The sequence below is a fragment of the Callospermophilus lateralis genome, chromosome 3 (assembly GCF_048772815.1).
Source record: "Callospermophilus lateralis isolate mCalLat2 chromosome 3, mCalLat2.hap1, whole genome shotgun sequence".
Classification (NCBI taxonomy): Eukaryota; Metazoa; Chordata; class Mammalia; order Rodentia; family Sciuridae; genus Callospermophilus; species Callospermophilus lateralis.
Window position 1 is genome coordinate 114,754,894 of NC_135307.1, and position 19,722 is coordinate 114,774,615.

The window sequence follows — 19,722 nt, forward strand, 5'->3', positions numbered from 1 at the left end:
CTTGTTCTTCTTTTTAACTCAGCACAATACGCTTAATGTTTGTTGAATTTAATTAAGAAATCTCTTCTGTTTAATGGAAGGAGATACGTAGTTGAACAAAATTTAATTCCTCAAAAGTTTTTGCTTCCCATTAATTTTACAGTCAGTACTGCTTTTTACTGAGCTAATAATTGGGCCTAATTGGAACATTATTTTAAATAATGGTCTCAAGTTATAGCTACACTGTAAAATCTTACTACCAGAGTCATTTAAACAAATGATTATTTCAGATTCAAAATTGTCTTACAAACTGACAAATTTCTTATGAGAACAACCTATTCTCTGGCTCATTCTGTCATACAAAATCAATATGAAGGATATCTGAGACACTTGCATGACTGATGTCATATCGAGACATGTAAGTCGTAGCTCCAGAAAATATAAGTGCCTGGCAAATTAGCAACAGAAATAAGTAGTTTTAGAATAAATTATAGTGTTCTTCCCAGCAGGAATTGTGCACCACCTGGGACTGGAGGTAGACACCTATTTGTGAAGAAGCAATCTCAGAAGCTTGATTCAGACAGTATTCTCTCTTCTTAAAATTCCACTAGTAGTACCCCAGTGCTGTCAGCAGGTGACAGCAGAGAGGAAGACAGAACTGAATTGAGAGCTGGAAATTTCACTGATCAAATTCTGGCTTGTTAACTAAGAACAGAACAGGAAGGATGAGCATGAGGAAAAGACTAACATTAAACAAAGACGAGAGGTGGGAGAGAAAGGGAGAGAGAAGGGAAAGCATATGGAAAAAGTAGGAGACCTTCAATGTTACACAATATTATAAGAGGTTGTGAGGGGAAAGGAGGAGGGAAAAAAGGGAGAGAATTAAACAACAGCAGATGAGGTAGAGAGGGAAGATGGGAGGGGAGGGGAGGGGAGTGGGGATAATAGGGGATAGGAATGGTAGCAGAACACAACAGTCACTAATGCCATTATGTAAAAATGTGAGTGTGTAACCATTGTGATTCTGCAATTTGTATTTGGGGAAAAAATGGGAATTCATAAATCGAGTCAAATGTATGAAAGATGATATATCATGAGCTCTGTAATGTTTAGAACAATCAATAAAAAAAAAAATTCTGGCTTGTTGTTCAAAATAGTTTTATCCTAACTAAGCCAGTGAAACTTGGCTATGTTTCTAAAACAAAACCATGAGACAAATACCAAAATACCAAAAACAAGTATAATACCTCTGTGTTAGTCAGGTTTTTATCACTGTGACAAATGCCTGAGAAAAACAACTTAGAAGAGGAAAGATTTATTTTTGGCTCATGGTTTCAGAGGTTTCAGTCCACAGTCAACCAGCTCCATTGCTTTGGGCCTGAGGTGAAGTAGGATATTATGGCAGAAGGGCATGGCAGAGGAAAGCTGCTCAGCTCATGACAGCCAGGAAGCTTATGTCAGGGTGTGGGGGGCAGGGGACACACAAAATATAGCCCCCAAGGGCACACCCCCAAGGACCTACTCCTTTCAACTAGGTTTTACCTCCTACAGTATCCACTACCTCCCAATAATACCATTGAATTATGACTCTATCAGTGGTTTAATCCACCAATTAGGTTAGAGCCCCCACTATCCAATCATGTCTCAAATACCCAACTTTAAATATTGCTGCAATTGAGGACCAGACCTTGAACACATAAGGCTTTGGGGCACATTCCAGATCCAAACTATTACAACCTCTAATAAATGTTTATTCTACAAGCTTGTATTGAGCACCTGCTACTTTCCTATGTCCTGGATTTGCTGAAATGAAAAAGAACTAGTCTTGTCCCTGAATAGCCCACTGTCTTCATGAGAAGCAGACATACCTGAAACAGAATTACCACTGGATTCGGACATTGTTAGAGTAATATAGAAATATGTAACAAAGGGAGACAGCAGATATTCTTGAATCTTGAATCTTCTTCCTGCTTTGCTTCAACCTGCCACACATGTGTACTTAGTCTAGAAAGTCAGTTTGTCAAGCAGGTACTTTTATTCCAGATTAACCATCTGGGCAGTCCCTCCCCCAATACAGGTGCACATAAACTACCCAAGCCCAGCCCTTTCTCTGAAACATGGCTTCACCCTTCCAGGACAATTTCTCTTGGATGCTTCCAGAGAACCTTAGAAAGTAACTATTTGTGTTCATTCTGTAGTCACTCCCAACCTAGTGAGTTCTTTTTTGTTATTTCAAACCATTGTGAAAATTGCTTTTATCTGCCTTTGAATATATTCAAACCATGTCCACAAATAAAATATAAACTCTCCGAGGCAGGAGCTGTGTGGGACTCTCCTTTGCACGCCCACAGTCACTAGCAAAGTCCTGTGAATAAGTGCATATCGACACACTGGTGAAGGAGGGCCTGTGGGGATGGTCCTCCTTTCACTGGCACCTCAACACCTGTGCACCATCCCAGAGCCCAGCTTCAAGTGTGTGAGGCTGACCTTGGCGCTCTCCTTGTCCTTACAGGATCACAGTACCCTGTTTTCCGCTGTGTGCACAGAAACACTCATGAAGAGGTTCCAGAGAGCTTCTGTGACTCCAGCATGAAGCCAACCCCAGAGGAGGAGCCCTGCAACCTCTTCCCTTGCCCAGCCTTGTAAGAGGCCTCTGTCTAGATCGCCTATTGTCGGGTCACTTCTGGTTGGTGTGCATGAGACCTTAATAGCAGATAGAATCTAGTTATTAAACTAGTCTAAGTCGGATTTACAAACACCAGAATTGGACTGTGCATGCCTTGTGGTCTGTTTAGCAAGCCTGTCTTTCCGGAGAAACCCGGGAACTGTTGGCCTTTAGCAAGTGGCACACTGAGCAAGAAAGCCCACCCTTTGGGAAATTGGGGCAACTGGGGTTTAGCCTGGTAAGGAAAAAAAGTGGAAGCAAAGAATGGGAACCTGGTACAAAAATCAGTGCTGTCAGGGAGCTGAGTAAAGAGAGAGGGTACTGAGAGTGGGCCTGGAAAATTCAGAAAAAGTGTCTCAAGAGAGGTCTTTAGACACTTCTAAAAGAACTGGGGGAAAGGCCCTGAAAGGTCAAAACCTAATTCTCTGAGTAATAAAAATAATACTCTCTTCTAAATGCATAATGAGCATGTGCTGATGTCACATGCAACTAATCACTGAGTTGGGAGGACAGAGGAGAATGCAAAACGGATGTGGAGACCTTACAAAGGAAGGGCTGCTGGAGGGAGGTCTCTTAGTTCCAAACCAGGTTATGTTCCCCAGCGTAATTAAACTCCACTTTGGAGTGGTTGGGTTCTGTTTTACCTTGTTTACTAGATAGAAATCCTTTGTACCTTCTCAGTATTCTATAACTTCATATAGAATCTGGGCCCTGGTCACTGGTAAATAGTGTGTCAAACTAAATTCGCTTCCCTTATGAGTCAGATGACCTTAGATTTGCAACCAATGATCCAAGAGGAGGGTCCCCCAGGGATTCTGATGATTATGAATGGGCTGGGCTCACGCTTCCCTCTGAAGGCTCTCTCTCTCTCTCTCTCTCTCTCTCTCTCTCTCTCTCTCTCTCCCCCCCACCCCCGCCCACCCCATGCCCTCTCCCACCTCATTTCGGAGCCAGCTGGGACATCGGGGAGTGGTCTGAATGCAGCAAAACCTGCGGCTTGGGCATGCAGCACCGTCAGGTTCTATGCCGCCAGGTGTACGCCAACCGCAGCCTGACGGTGCAGCCCTACCGCTGCCAGCACCTGGAGAAGCCTGAGACCACCAGCACCTGCCAGCTCAAGATCTGCAGCGAGTGGCAGATCCGGACTGACTGGACCTCGGTATGGAGCAGGGCAGCCTGCTGCAGACCCCCATCTCCAGGACCTACCACCACTCTCCCACCTCCTCCCACCAGGACCTGAGACAAGATAACCCTCAGCTCCCCAGGAGGAAACCCATCCTTGGGGTTAGCTGTGTTTGCAGGTCCTGGGATGTACCAAGAACTCAGTAGAGTTCGGGCTGGTGTGCATCACCCACAGCCAACTTCATGGGTGAGCCCATGGGAGCCCTGTGCCTGTTGACCTCACCTGACCCAGGTGTCGTGGTGGAGTGAGGTTGACAACCACTAGCACAGCCAACTCTCCCATTTTATAGATGGAAAAACTGAGAGCCATCAGAATAAAGTAGGCAAGATTTCATCAAAGAAGATCTTAAAAAAAGAGTCGTGAAGTTTCCTAAGGCTAAGATCCTCCCCCAGGGGTACCTAGCAACACTGGGGACCTCACCACAGTTATCCATTCAGGACACAGGTGACAGAAGAATGAGGACACATGCCACTGATGTAAGCTTGCTGTGTTTTAGTGCTCAGTGCCCTGTGGAGTGGGACAGAGGACCCGAGATGTGAAGTGTGTGAGCAACATTGGAGACGTGGTCGATGATGAGGAATGCAACATGAAGCTCCGGCCAAATGACATCGAGAACTGTGACATGGGACCCTGTGCAAAGAGCTGGTTCCTCACCGAGTGGAGTGAAAGGGTGAGTGTAATGGTGGCAGACAGCCTGAGACCAAGCCACTAAGCTAAGTAGGCAGGAGCTGTATGTCACAGGGTATCCCCAAACCACGCAAAGACAAATCACCAGCTCAGAATCCCAAGGCTGATTTCTGACTTTGGAAAAAAAAAAAAAGGACCAGAGATTGATTATTATATGCTCTGTCTCCTCATCCGAGGACTGAAACTTCAAGATTGAGAAGTGGGTGTGAGAAAAAAATGAACTTAACTCTCCTTAGCACTGTGTATGATTAAATAATGAAATACTAAATATAGGGAATAATTACATCACACCTTTCATGTTTCGTGAGTGTCTGGCAAATAACAGACATTCAGCAAAAGGTAGCACCTCCCATGCTTTTCAATAACTAAAAACATTTTAGACACTGTCCCTCTCCCCAGGAGCCTGGTTCCCTCAGCCTCCTAAGTGTCAGGTGTCCATGAAAAACCCAAAGGCATGCAAAGTTCACTGTGAGTCCAGGAAAACCAGCATTAGACTGAGTTCATCTGTCACAGGCAAAAATAGGGTTTATACAAGGAAGAGATTCTAGAGATGGGTGGTGAGGGCCACACAGGAAGTGCACCTAGTGCCACTGAAGGGAGTTTAAAAATGGTCACGATGGCATGTCTTATGTATAAATATACATAAAAAATAAAAAATAAGTTTTTATTTTTATTTTTGAAGGAAAAACACTAAGCAAAATTGAAGAGTGTACGTTGGGGTGGGGAAAAGACAAGGGGGAAGGAGATGAGAAGGGTCATTTAATTCTGTCCCTCTCTTCACCATATAATCCACATCAGTGAGTTTGTTATTCAGAAAGAAAGGACAACCTGTGAATGCAGCCTTTGGTCCACCCTCAGAGATGGTCCTGGAGACTGCCATGCAGCGGCTTGTCTTCTTGTGGATTCAGCACTCCTGGTGGCACACAATTGCTGCCCCTTAGCCCCAGGACGCCCCCAGATAGAGAGCCTTTGGTGTAAACATTGAGCTCTTGGGATGAGCTAACTGGGCCCTGGGTCTCAGGGGTAGACAGTAAGGAGCCCCAGCTTAGCCACCTGGGAGGCTCCACCCACAGGGAAACACACAGAAAGGCATCCACCAACTCAGACTGCTGAGTCCAGAGGAGCTCATCCCAATTCTGCCTGCACATCGCCCCTTTCCAAGCTTCCCAGCCTAAACATTAGCTGGCAATATTGTGGAATCGGTGCAGGGAGGTGTTGGCCAGGTCGCTTTGGTCAGCTCCCTGCCAGCACAGGGATGCTCTGCAGCCTTCCTGCCAGGGTCACTCAGGTTCTTGTCTGATTCCTTGGTCAGAAATTCTCCCCATGTCCAGACTCGATCATCTGTTTCTCATACAGCTCAAGGGGTCGGGAGGTTTCCAAAGGGCTGCTGGTGCCCACTTGTCCTTTACAGAATCTGAGTGCCCTTGCTTGCACAGTAGTCTGTGCCAATTTGGAGAGCCCTTCCACTTCTCCAGACTAAAAATTCCTAGCTCCTTTAATTAATCCTTCAGTGACTTCATTTCTGGGTTTCCAGCCACCCTAGAATCTATTTGCATTCATAGTAAACTTGATAAATATATTGTGTAAGAAAATGGATGAGAAGAATCATACTGGGTTTCATTTTTTTATTGAGGATTATTTTTGAAGGATGTTCATTTTTTCTAGTCATAAAGTAATACACTATTATAAAAAATATGAAAAATTCAGAAAACTAGGCCCCAAATCTCTTCACTAAAAGATAATAATTTGAGATATTTTAGCTACACTTTCTAATATATATATATATATTTTTGCTTCTCATACATACTTTGCACATAGGGCTTATACTACTTTTAAATGTTTTAGGGATATAAGTCATAATGCAGGCATAATTTGATAACCTGCTTTTTTCACTTACACGTTGTAAACATTTTCATAGTATTAAAAGTCTTTAATGCATGGTTTTTAATAAGAATAAGCTATTGTATAGCTATTGTAATTGAACCAGTCCCCCATTTCTAAATGTTTGAGTTATTTTTCTAATTTTCTATTATTTTAAATAGAACCTTCAAAAGGATTTTCAGTGAATATTCTTTTGTATCACTCTTTATATGGGCCTTTTCTTATTCCCCTAAAATGTGTCTAGGAAGCGGAATTATTGGACCAAAGGTTATGGATGTATAATATGAACTCAATACACTTTGACAAACTTGTCTCCATAAAGATTATTTCAATTTATAATCTCTCCAACAGAAACTAGGAGCATTTTAATAATCAGTTTATTTCCATGAATCATTATACTTTTTTAATTGAATCTCTCTATATTGCCACTCTCTGAAAAAGGCACTGAACTCAGATTGCAATATATACAGAGATAAAACAACTATGTAGATAGAAAAAAAACCTGCCATGGTTCATTCCTCTGTGTGTCTCCCCTATTTATTTAGTGTAGTAAAATTCTACACATAAATTTTCCAAGGATTTCTACATCGGCTATTTTCCCTCCAGTAACAACTTCTAAATTTCCCCTTAATGTCAGTTTGCTTTTTATTTTAACATAAGTAATTGCTGCATCTAGCCCCTATCTTACAATTAAAATAGAGCAAAGAATGGGCCCTTTATTCTTCTATTTAGAGAATTTTTTTTGGTTTTTATGGAGATGTTTTAAGACATGTAAGTTTGGTGCCAGGATGTAAGTAAATAAATTTTGCTTTGTCTACCTCTAGAATATAAAATTATCCCTAAATGTCCATTCTTTCTTTAGAACTTTAGAATGGCTGAGTGGCTGAGTGGTAGGAAGATGCTGTTGGGTTTAGGGACAGCTCGTTGCCTTTGGAATCATCTCTGTGGCCACTTCTTTTCTTCTTCTTCTTCTTTTTTGTACCAGGCATTGAACCCAGAGGTGCTTAACCACTGAGCCACATTCCCAGACCTTTATATTTTTGACTTTGAGACAAGGTCTCACTGAGTTGCTTGGGGCTTTGCTAAATTGCTGAGGCTGGCCTCAACTTGCAATCATCCTGCCTCAGCCTCTCAAGTTGCTGAGATTACAGGTGTGCACCACCACAGCTGACTACCACTTACTTCTTATTGACCTTGAGCAACTGCTGAATCACAGCCACCCTGGTTCTGCAGTGGGAAGTGTGTGGGATGGAGTGATGAAACATTAGTCTAAAAGAAGGAGCAGATTGGGGGCACTTAAAATGTGAGACTTGTATCTTGAATTTTTTTATTTAATATTTTCAGACTACAGTTGACTGTTGGTAACCAAAACTGTAGAAAGCAAAACAGTAGATAAGGGGAGGCTACTGTAATGGGGCAGGCTGTGCGTGGGAAGTAGTCAGGTGTATCTACGGAAAGAACTTGGTAGGGAAATGAGGTGTTCCTCCCTCCTTGGCATCATTTGGAAGGGGCTTCCGAGCCTGGGGTGCTGCCTCTCTCACCTGCCCTCCTCCTGTCTCACAGTGCTCAGCTGAGTGTGGGGCCGGAGTGAGGACTCGCTCAGTGGTGTGCATGACCAACCACGTCAGCAGCCTGCCCTTGGAGGGCTGCGGGAACAACCGGCCAGCGGAGGCCACCCCATGTGACAATGGACCCTGCACTGGCAAGGTGGAGTGGTTCGCTGGGAGCTGGAGTCAGGTGAGTGGCCAGAACTGGGTGTGTCTGTCTGTCCCATGCAAGAAGCAGCATCCAGAGGGCTTAGGAACCCGAACTTTGTGGCAGGTGTCCCAGCGTTGAATCCCAGCTGTGCAGTGGCTCCCGTGACTCTGGAGAAGTTACTTGGGCTCTTGTGCCTCATGCACCAAAAGTATTTATTAATCATCTACTGTGTGCTCATTTCAACACTTAGGCTACATCAGGAAGCAAAACAAACATCCCTGCTCTCAGGGAGCTATGGCCTGGCACAGTTTCCTTATCTATAAAATGATGGCAATGGCCACGCCTTCGGAGTTATAAACACAGGGAGTTGCAGCTCCTGCTGCTGCTGCTGCTCTGGTATTGTTACTGTTAATTAGGCCAGCTTTGTCTGCACTCCACAGTGTCAGAGCTGAAAGTTTTACAAGCTGGAGTTGTACATTATAAAGAACAGAGAATACTGAATACTTTAAAAAAGTAACTTGATGGATGAATCAATTCTTTCCTCACTGTTCCAACTTTGAAGGTGACCCCCCTGAGAAACCGTAGCAGGTCATCCCCTCTGATTGCCCTGCTGTGATTCCCCTTGGTATTGGAGTTCTTGGACCACTTAGCATTTGGCTCCCGGGGCTGGCTGGTTCTCCAAGGACATTTTGGCTGATGCTCATGATTTACACATTATCAGGACCTCTGGCTCCATATAGAATTTTATTCCTTTTAAGTAGCTTTAAAAACAGACCTTGGAAAAAAATGGACTGCCTTGTCCTTGTAAATTGATACAAGCCCTTTGGAAAGCAATTTGGCAATAAAAGTCAAGACCCATAAAAATGTTCATTTGCCTTCACCCAGTCACCCTACTCCTGGGGATTTGCTTTAAGGAAATAATTAACAGAAGAAAAAAGACTTTTTCAACAGAGATGTTCATGACAGCAGGATGGCTAGGGATATTATGGGATGTCAGACTCAGTAAAATATTGTGTACCAATGACAATGATCATTAAAGGATATAAAAAGTATGTGTGAGATAATAGCAAGTGAAAATACAACATGAAAATATGTCAACCCGAAATCTCAATACATAGTTTTTATGTAAACAGCGTGGAAAAATGTTTTACATTTTTCTTTAATATTCTTACAATATAATCCATAAAATTACAGAAAATTTAAGGGAAAAAAAAAGAGAATTCAACTACTTCCATTGCCTACTCTGGTGAGCGTCAGAGTCAGACACATTGATAACTTATTCCGGCTTCCCTTCTCACTAGTTTTCTGACTGGAGCAGGTAATTTAACCCCCCTGAGTATGTTTCCTCATCTGAATATAAGGATAGCACCAATCTCCTCATGCTGTTAACAGGTTTCATAAGATGCTACACATATGGGGAGTTACTCATTGCATGGAACATGGAGAATCTTTAATAAATATTCTGTTTCCATTTTTATTAATTTTTTTTTCTGACAGCTGTTTCACATGTTTGCCCCTGCCCCAGCCCAGAGAGGCTGAGTCTCAGGCCCAAGCTCACCAGCAGAGGAGGAGGAACAGACTGGCCAGGGAAAGGTCTCTGCCGTAGGACTGCAAGCCAGAAGCACCACCCTGGGTGACCCAAAGTGACAGAGGCTGGGTTGGCCCTGAGCTGCATTGCTTATAAAACCCAGAGCTCAGAACTAAGTAACAGCTGCAGCACTGTCCCCCTAAGGGGCACATGCCACAGTGGAATGGAAAAGACAAATGCATGCTCCAGAGACTGTCACAGTGTGCCCACTGTGGCTGCCACCACTGCCACCACACCTCTAGCACCAAGCAGTCAGGGGCCCCAGTATCTGGTATCCATGGGGTAAGATGGACCTATCCTTGGGCAGTAACCCCATGTCCTTCAGAGTCCTCTGAGGCCCAGGCCCTGGCCCGTCTCCTCTGGCCCTTGGCACTGACCCAGTCCCACAAAGCATTCTCCATCGGAGGCCAGGCCTGCTGCTGTGCCAAGGTAGATCAGCACATATGCACCACTCCTGACCTCTGCCACCAAACCTGTCTGCCTCACCTCTGCTGTGACTCCCTGCCATCTCTCTAATCCCTGCTATCTCCAGGGTTGGCAGACAGCATAGCCAAGCCAGGGCCTTCGGCTCCCCAGGGCACAAGAGGCAGTCAGGAGATCTCTCTGTGTATCTCTCAGGGTCCTGATGGAGCCTGCGTCCCAGGACTTGCTGACCAGAAACAGAAACACAGGCAACATGTTGGGGACCCTCCCACAGTGCTGCTGTGGCTTCCTCTTTCAGGTCTTAGGGGCCAGGGGACATTGTTATGAGCCCTCCCCCAGCAAGAGAAGAGGTACAGGGTACCCCCAAGAAAGAGATGGATCGGGGGTTTATGAGCAATACCCAGAGCACTCTCTGCAGCCCTGATGCAAACAGAAGTAGCTCAGCCTCTAAATGATGCCCCGGGTGTGTCCTCTGAGGCGCATTTCGTGCATCTGTAATTGGAGAGGGGAACGGATGGGTGGAGATCCCACTTAGAACCTTGCATCAAGCCAAGTAAACTTTGCTGTCAGAACTGAGTCCCGGGGAGACCAAGTCCTGCAGGCTGGATATGAGGGGGTGGGGAGCCTGTCAAGCCAGCACCTTCCTCATCCCTTTCTCTGAAGTCCCAGGCCCAGTGTCCCTCTCAGGTGAATCAAGGGATGGGGGTCAGCAGAGACATGACAAGAACTTGAAAAGTACAGGCTGGGGTAACTCCCCTGCTTGCCCACCCCCAGACTCACCTCCCAGACCCACCAAAACCCCAGGGCAGGGCTAGGTACTCAGAGTTCTTAGCTGAGAGACCAGGGTGGCTAAGTGCCAAGAGACTCTGTCCCACCCCAAAGGGACCCCACGCCCAGATCAGGGTGCTCAGAGCTAGAGTCTTGGGTGAGGCAACTTTTAACCAGTTTTTTTTTTTTTTTAATCTTTATTGGTCACAAAGCACCTAGGATCTAAATTCCCAAATAATTTAGACTCTAAATATATCTATCCAAACAAGCAATGGAAGAGACCTCTGTGAAACCGTAGTGTCAGATCACAGCTGTCACACAGTTCAGTTGGACTCAGTGGCCCAGGCTGAGCAGAGAGGAAGGGAGCAGGATTTGGGGCCTGCCTGTTGGGAAGGGAGGAATGGCCATAGGGGACATTGCCCCACGTCTGGGGTCTTCTCCTCAGTTTATGTGTTCAAAGAATTTTAATGTAGCCCTTCTCCCACAGGTGTGCAGGCTCTGGGAGGTTAATTCATTCATGCTATCCACCCTCTAAGAATCTAAAACAAAAATGTCAGCTCATTGTTTTAGCATCTCTGAGAGGTGTCAGAGTCTACTGGATAGAAACAGCCAAATTAACTAGCTGGCAAGTTCCTTTAGGGTAAGAGAAACTATTCCGCCCAGCACAGAAGACAACGTGGTATCAGGGACCAGCGTCCCTGAGTGGTGCCAGCCCAAGGGCACTGACTCTGCACTCCAGAGCAGAACTATTAGGAAGATTGGAATCCACATGTAGCTCCTCCTCCAAAAACATCTTCAGGTTCCCTTGGGTTTTTCTCACTGACTTGGTGGCAGAGTGGGTGCTGTCCCTCGATGGACAGTAGTTCTTGTCCCCTTTCCCTCACATGGCACCATCTTCCTCTGTTGCTTTCTCCAGTGTTCCATCGGGTGTGGGAGTGGGACACAGCAGAGGGAGGTGATTTGTGTGAGGAAGAACGCAGACACTTTTGAAGTGCTGGACCCCTACGAATGCTCCTTCCTGGAGAGACCCCCCAGCCAACAATCGTGCCACCTCCAGCCTTGTGGAGCTAAATGGTTTAGCACAGAATGGAGCATGGTAAGTCATGGTGCTCTTCATAGAGATTGTCTTAATACAGTGTTCCTCTGCTGGCCCCCCAGAGCCACCTCTGAGCCAGGCTGGGCTCAGTTGAAAAGTGGATTCTAGACTCTCTGTGGCAATCTACTCTAAGTAGCTCCGCTGGGGGTAGCCCTGCTCAGTGGGGGTGAATCTGAAGCTTGGTTTCTAAATTGTAGAGCAGTGACTCTTTCCGTGTGCATAAGAATCATCAGGGGATCTTGTTTGAAAAGACCAAATTTGGGCCCATCCTGGACAAAGATTGTATTTTTAATAAGCAGGATGCAGTCAATCTTGGTCTGCATTCTGATAAACACTGCTGCAGAGGAACAGTAGCTGATTGGATTAAAGAATGTTGGTAAAGGTACTATATTATAACTTAGAAGTAAGGTACTGGGCTGGGGTTGTGGCTCAGTGGTAGAGCGCTTGCCTTGCACATGTGAGCACTGGGTTTGATCCTCAGCACCACATAAAAATAAACAAAGTAAAGAAAAAAAGTAAGGTACTAATATTATAACTTATAAATTAATACATTTTTAAAGAGCATTTTCTAGTTTCTCATTTCATCCACTGAAAGAGCCTAGGAACAGTGACAAATACAGTGCAAAGGGCACTCCTGACATCCAGATTGCAGTTTTGAAATACTCTTGCCAGAAGTGGGGACCAGAGATTCTTAAAGGAATGGCTGATTCCAGATCTGAGACAGCAGATATGAGCTTTTCATCAGCCCTTCTCAAAAACAGCTGAATTCATGTCCAAAATACTTAGGAGGCAACTTTTACTGTCTTTGGCTAGACACTGATGGATAGTTTGAGCATTGGTAAGAATAATAAGTACAATTAACTCAATGAAACACATTATATATGTTTAAATCCATCAATTTGTAATAGGTTTATAGCAATTTAAAAAAAAAAAAGTAAGAGCTGCAGGATGAGCACAGTGGTAGAGACAGCACTTGCCTAGCACACACAAGGCCCTGGTTTGATCCCCTGCACTACAGGAAAAAGCAAAAGAAGAAAAAACACAATAAATAAATATTTTTTTAAAAAACAAAACAAACTAATAGATCACCATTAAAAGATGTTAGAGAATCACCTCATTATTCTGAAAAGTGATAAAGAGAAAGAATCAAGCATTTACTCTTTTTTTCTTTTAATTATACCACTGGGTAAGCAAAAAGTAAATCTGGGGAAGGGATTCTTAAGAAGAAATGAGAGAGGGGCTGGGATGTGGCTCAAGCCGTAGCGCGCTCGCCTGGCATGTGTGGGGTGCTGGGTTCGATCCTCAGCACCACATAAAAATTAAAAAATAAAGATGTTGTATCCACTGAAAACTAAAAAATAAATATTAAAAAATTCAAAAAAGAATGAGAGAACTACAGTATCATGTTTCAGCCCCAAATGATCTAAGGATCTGGGCATTACATGTCAGTGGCTGCTAACATCCCCAGGAGAGAGGGAGCCACACAATTCTGAATCAATCCTGTACCTGTTGAGGCCTCTTCTAGATGGATGGAAACACAGAGAACAGAGGAACATGTAAAATCCATTCAGCAAAATCCATTCTTTCAAAATTCCACAGAACAAATAACTCAGTTCTTTTACCCAAAAATGTTTGAAGTACAAAGTGGGAAAAGCCACTGGAAACGAAACTTGTGGATTAAGAGTCAAAAAAGATATCAACTAATTGCCATGTGCAGACCTGATATGAATCCTAGAATGTAAAGAAAAGCAAGTACTTATAAAACCTGTGAGATTCATAAGGCAAGTGAAAATAGGAACACTGAATATATATTTGATGATAAGGAACTGTTAGTTTTTAGGTGTAACAATGGTATTATCATTTTTAAGGATCCTTGTCATTTAGAGCTATAAACTAAAATATTATGGAAGGAGTGATATGATCCCTATATTTGCTTCAAAACAGTATGAGGAGTAGAAGTGAGAGGGGCATAGGTGGGACACGGCATGAGTTGCGCTCTGGGTGATAGGTGCATGGGAGTTTGCTTTAATATTCTGTCTCCATTTTGGAAATGTTTGAACTTTCTCAATATCTTCCCTCTCCAGTGTGTGGACCTAATAGACTGACATTTCCTCTTTGTTGCCGTGCAGTGCTCCAAGAGCTGCCAGGGTGGCTTCCGGGTCCGGGAAGTGAGGTGTCTGTCAGATGATATGACTCTAAGTAATCTCTGTGACCCTCAGTTGAAACCAGAAGAGAGAGAATCTTGTAATCCCCAGGACTGTGTCCCTGAAGTTGGTAAGTCCCCTAAGTTCCTGTCTTAGAGAAAATGTTCAGCCAGGCGTGGTGGCACACGCCTGTAATCCCAGTGGCTCGGGAGACTGAGACAGGAGGATCGCAAAGCCAGCCTCAGCAATGGTGAGGTGCTAAACAACTCAGTGAGACCCTGTCTCTAAATAAAATACAAAATAGGGCTGGGGATGTGGCTCAGTGGCTGAGTGCCCCTGAGTTCAATCCCTAGTACCCCCCCCAAAAAAAAAAGAGAGAGAAAATATTCATCTTTCTTAAACTCTGAAAATGCCAAACTGATGTAGGTGTGTCTGTGACCTCATGCAGTCATGCAGTTCCGGGGTCAAACTCTTGACATTGTAAGTTAAAGGGTTTAAGATAACTATTCACAGGGCTGGGGTTGTGGCACAGCGGTAGAACGATTGCCTAGCACATGTGAGGCCTTGGGTTCAATCCTCAGCACCACATAAAAATAAATAAATAAAATAAAGGTATTGTGTCCAACTACAACTAAAAAATAAATATTAAAAAAAGTTAACTCTTCACAGCATGAATGGCTATCCCAGCCAAAAGAAAAACTTTACTGTGAATTCATTAACTTTACAGTGCATCCAAAGATTTAGTTCTATCATTCTTAAAGTCAAAGTAGTAAAATTTCCAACTTTTAATTGTATATGCAAACCAGTATTGCTTGTCCATAAAGAGGAATGCTGAGACCTCACAGCAGCTTGGATGAGAAGGGAGGAAGGGGAGATTAAAGAACAGATAGAGACAGTGATGGAGAGTCCAACCTGATGTCTGCATGGCACAGTCCAGAATCTCAAATCAAGAATGGAGAGATCCCAGTGGGAGAGTTAGCCACCACATGGCTGGAGTCCTGCAGGGAATGACAGCCCTGCAATTCAGAAGGCCCCACCCCATCTATAACCTAGAAATGGAATCAGGTTCCCTGGGGTGTGTTCATGAGGAATGGTCCCAATCCTTGTAGAACTGAATTACAGTGAGAAAACTAAAGAAGGTAACTTACACATCTACTGGGCAAAAGAAGGTGTGAGGTGGGTGAAGATGCAGCTCCAGAGGCATACTGGATGCCCCCAACCCCCGCCCCCCAGTCTGCTCAGAATATGTTGCCAGGCTTGCCAGGACTGGCTCCAGAATAGAAATGTGCTGAGCTTTTATTATTCAGATGATGATGATGATGATGATGATGATGATGATGATTCAGTTTTTCACTGCTGTGATCAAAATGCCTGATAAGAACAATTTAGAGGAGGAAAAGTTTACTCGGGACTCCCGGTTTCAGAGTTTTTTCCATGGTCAGCTGACAGAACATCATGGCAGAAGGGCATGGAGGAAGAAAGCTTCTCAGCTCATGGCAGCCAGGAAACAGAGAGAGCAAGGAGCCAGGGACAAAATATGTCATCCCAGGGGCACCCCCCCCCCAATGACCTACTTCCTCCAGCCATGCCCCACCTGCCTACAATTACCACCCAATAATTCATTCAACTTATCAATCAATCAAATAAATTAGTTCACTGATTGACACACCTCTGAACGTTCCTACTTTACCTGTCATGTGAACTTATTGGGGGATACCTCATATCTAAATCATAACGCCCTATTAAGGTCTGGATCTGGAATCCCCCCAAAGGCTCATGTGTTAACCACTTGGACCCCAGTGCATCACTGTTCAGAGGTGGGGCTTTGGAGAAGTGAATGGATTGTGAAGATTCTGACCTCATTTGAAGATTAATCCATTGTTGAATTCATAATCTGAATGGACTTTTGGGCGGTGGTGGAAACTCTAGGGTGGAGCCTAGATGGAGGGAGAGGGTCTTTGGAGGTGTGTCCTTGGGATGACATCTTGTCCCTGACCCCTTCCTTCCTCCCCAGCTGCCACGAGTTGAGCAGCTTTCCTCTCCTCAGACCCAAAGCAATGGAGTCAGCCAACCGTGGACTGATACCTCTGAAACTGTGAGCCAAAATACACATTTCCTCCTTTAAGTAGTTCATGTCAGGTATTTTAGTCCACATGGAAGAAAAACTGACTAACTCTAACCCCCTTTGTTAGAATTCTTCTGGGTCCCTAGGTACCTATTTACTCTCCTCATCACCATAGTAACATTAAAGGAAACATGGTAATGCATCAGTAGGCTGTCATGCAGGCCCTGGGTTCAATTCCCAGGACCAGACGGAGAAAGAGAGAGATTTACTTATCTCCCATTTGGGAGTCTCAAAGCTGAGCTCTTGACATTGGCTCAGTTTGAGTGATGGTCTTCTTGCTAACAAAGTCCCAAGGCAGCACATGGCATCATGTGGCAAGAGACAGGGAGCACACCATCTCTGGTCTCTGTGCCTCTTCTTATAAAGCCACCAGGATTCATTCATGGGACTCCATCCTAATTACCTTTTCCAAGTCTAATCACTTTCCCAAGACCCAATCTCTAAACACTATAGCCAGATCAAGTTTCCACCCTCTCGATACCATTATGATCCTGGGGGTTAAACATTTGCAAGAGGGTGGGGGACAAGCCATATTCAAACCATCTCCATGGTATTTCTCCATTTATTTATACATGTTATAAAGCTACAAAAACTAAAACTATATAGTACTGTTACTGGCAGAGACAGCCAACTGTTACACCACAGAATTCTGAAACAGTCTTTTTTATCCAAGGGAAATTAACTAGGATAATGGTTGAAAGTTAATTGAGGAAAGGAGAAACTTCCATTGTATTGAGACAATTTGTTTTTTTATTAAACAAGACACCTTAAATCTTACATCATGCCATATACAAATAAATACAAGTGCCCAATAGATTAAAGAGCCTAACAGAAAACACTAGAAAAATGCTAGAAAAAAAATGGGCTGGGGTTGTGGCTCAAGGGTAGAGCACTTGCCTCACATGCATGGGGCACTGGGTTCAATCCTCAGCACCACATAAATAAATAAAATAAAGGTATTTTGTCTATCAACTACTATAAGTTTTAAAAAATTAAATGCTAGGGAAAAAAAACTATATATAGCTTGGAATTGGTTAAAGCCTTCATAAGCTAAACCCAAAACCCTAGATGTTATTGCTAGTTATGAGAACACAATAAGTTAAAAGCTGTTTTCCTGTTTAGGATGTCATAGCCCAAGTTGGGAGGAAGGAAGGGGAAAACAAAGAGGGAGAGGAAGAGAATAGGAAAGATCATGAGAAAATATCCAAAACACATTTTAGGAGAATGTGTTACCATCAGTATAAAACACAATGTCCAGCCAGGAAGCTGAGGAACAAGTTTGAAATAATTACTGTGGCCAATTACTGTGTGTGTGCACACACACAAACATGTTCACTTGCCTTGGCAACACCACAGAGTTGAACACTTAATTTAAATTTGGATCACAAATTGTCCCTCACATTGTTTTTTTTAAGGTCATATTATAATGCAAGATTGAAAAGAATACTTGTATATGTTAAGTTGCCTGCTTGTCTCAGGCACATGGATATGGATGATTAAAGACAGTTTGAATTGCCAGATCCTTGGAATTGCTTATGCAGGTTTCAAAAGCAGGAATGATTGGCATAACAAAGTCATCTGTTCTGAAGGCCTGTCACTCAGCTGGCACACATTTGGCAAAAGTTGCCAACTAATAAGATGTGATATGAATTTTTGTTTTACCCCTCCAATTTGTTCATTTATTTTTCCCTATGCTGTCTTTTCAATGGGGAAAAAGTATTTGGTTGTTTACCAATTATGTAAAATCCAATTAAGGGAAAAGGGAACTACAAGATTAACAAAATAGCAGGAACAGGACGAAAAGCCATATCCGCCACCCTTCCTCTTTCCACTGGTCCAGACTGCCTCTTGAGCTCAGGAGTCTTGTGTTCTCTCTCCCGCTACAGATGAGAACTGCAAGGACAAGTACTACAACTGCAACGTGGTGGTCCAGGCCCGCCTCTGTGTCTACAACTACTACAAGACTGCCTGCTGTGCCTCTTGCACGCGTGTGGCCAATAGGCATGCGGGGTTCCTGGGGAGTAGATAACATCCCGCATCTCGTCAGCAGGGCAGCATCCCTGCCCTCCGGGGGGCTGTAAGCAATGTGCCTGGCTGGCTCCCTGGCCCAGGACATTGCAGTCAACTTCATCACCACCCTTGCCTTTGGTCAAGTGTAACCAGGAGCTTTGTGCCCCGGATGTTAGAAAGCGACAGTGGGTCATCGTCATGTACTGATGACCCATCCCTTAAGACCTGGCATCTGCTAATGGTGCTCTCTGAAAACCAAGCCATGGGAAACTCCATAGCTCTCAGCCCAACTCCTGCCCTGGTGCTTTGCACGAAAGCAGACAGGCCACTAACCAAGCACTGCCTCATCCCTGGTGTGACTGGCCTTCCAAAATTAGTATCCTTGGACAGTCAGAGGCAGTGCTCCGTCCCAAAGACCCGCCAAGCCTTGCTGAGACCTGTGCACCCTCTGTCACCTCAGCCTGGCTGTGCCTGTTTTCATTCTCAAAGACATTAGACTGTTTTGCTGCCTTATGACACAGATATCTCACATGAATGTAGTGCTTCATTGTTTAGCAGGTGTATTCACAGATATTAGTTCATTAGTCATCACAATGTCCCAGAATGGGAAGCAGGGGATAAATAATCGTCCCACTTTATTGACAAGGAAATATCTGAGGCTCAGCTCAGGTCATTGACCTGCCATTCCGTGGCAGAACTGAGTGCCTGTTCCAATCGCCTGCACATGACCCTTACCCAACCGCACCTCTACCACTATAGAGGTCTTAGGTGTGAAGGATGCAGCTTCATTTCTAACCAAAAGCCTGAAGTTTCCACCAGCAACAAAGCCCAGGCCTCCACCTGGAGGTCGAGTCCTCATCCCCAGGATTCAGATTTCTGTTTCCATTTTCCCCACAAAGTCACAGGCCCTAGTGACAGGACTCTGCAGGTTTGGCTGAACTCCACCCTCAGCAGAACTGTCCCATGAAACAAGAAAGCTAGAGGGAGAACCAGGTGATTGCCTGGAATTCTGGCTCCATTTCAAGTTGACAAGTCCCTCTGATCATGGGCCTTCCATGTGGCAAAGCAGATTCCCAAGGCCCACAGCTCTGGGCTCTGGGCTCTGGGCTCCTGCCTTCCTCAACCATCTCTCCCAGGCTCTTCACCACCTAGTAGAAAGTCAAGCCGGTAGGTCCCCCCAAAAAACATCTAAATCACATGACTCCCAATCCTTACCTCCTCCCAGACTTGACCAGGAAGACCCTTACCTGTGCAGTCAGCCTGGGAAAAGGAGCTGTGAAGCCCCTCCCATATTTCCTGACTTACTTTATCCAACTATGTAGTTCCAGAGACCTCACACCTGCGGCAAGGTATAGCACATATTGAAAGATGAACCAACTGAAAAACCACTTAAGAGCAACATTTTCTTTTCTTTTATCCATTAAGAAAGGTATCAAGCTAAATAACTGTAAACTTATAGAAAATGTTTCTTATTT

The 19,722-nt window shown here is 44.3% G+C and overlaps 1 protein-coding gene across 2 annotated transcripts in view; it reads left to right on the top strand.

The window, feature by feature from the left end:
* Thsd4 (thrombospondin type 1 domain containing 4) overlaps positions 1 to 18,266 on the top strand; it is a 598,160-nt gene extending 579,894 nt beyond the window's left edge. For both annotated transcript variants that reach the window (XM_077109034.1, XM_076848675.2), the window contains 7 exons: positions 2,492 to 2,621; positions 3,599 to 3,803; positions 4,324 to 4,497; positions 7,959 to 8,132; positions 11,789 to 11,968; positions 14,098 to 14,242; positions 18,124 to 18,266. In XM_077109034.1, the coding sequence (XP_076965149.1) occupies positions 2,492 to 2,621; positions 3,599 to 3,803; positions 4,324 to 4,497; positions 7,959 to 8,132; positions 11,789 to 11,968; positions 14,098 to 14,242; positions 18,124 to 18,266 (1,151 nt within the window). The remainder of the gene's footprint in view (positions 1 to 2,491; positions 2,622 to 3,598; positions 3,804 to 4,323; positions 4,498 to 7,958; positions 8,133 to 11,788; positions 11,969 to 14,097; positions 14,243 to 18,123) is intronic.
* The last annotated feature ends 1,456 nt before the right edge of the window (positions 18,267 to 19,722 follow it).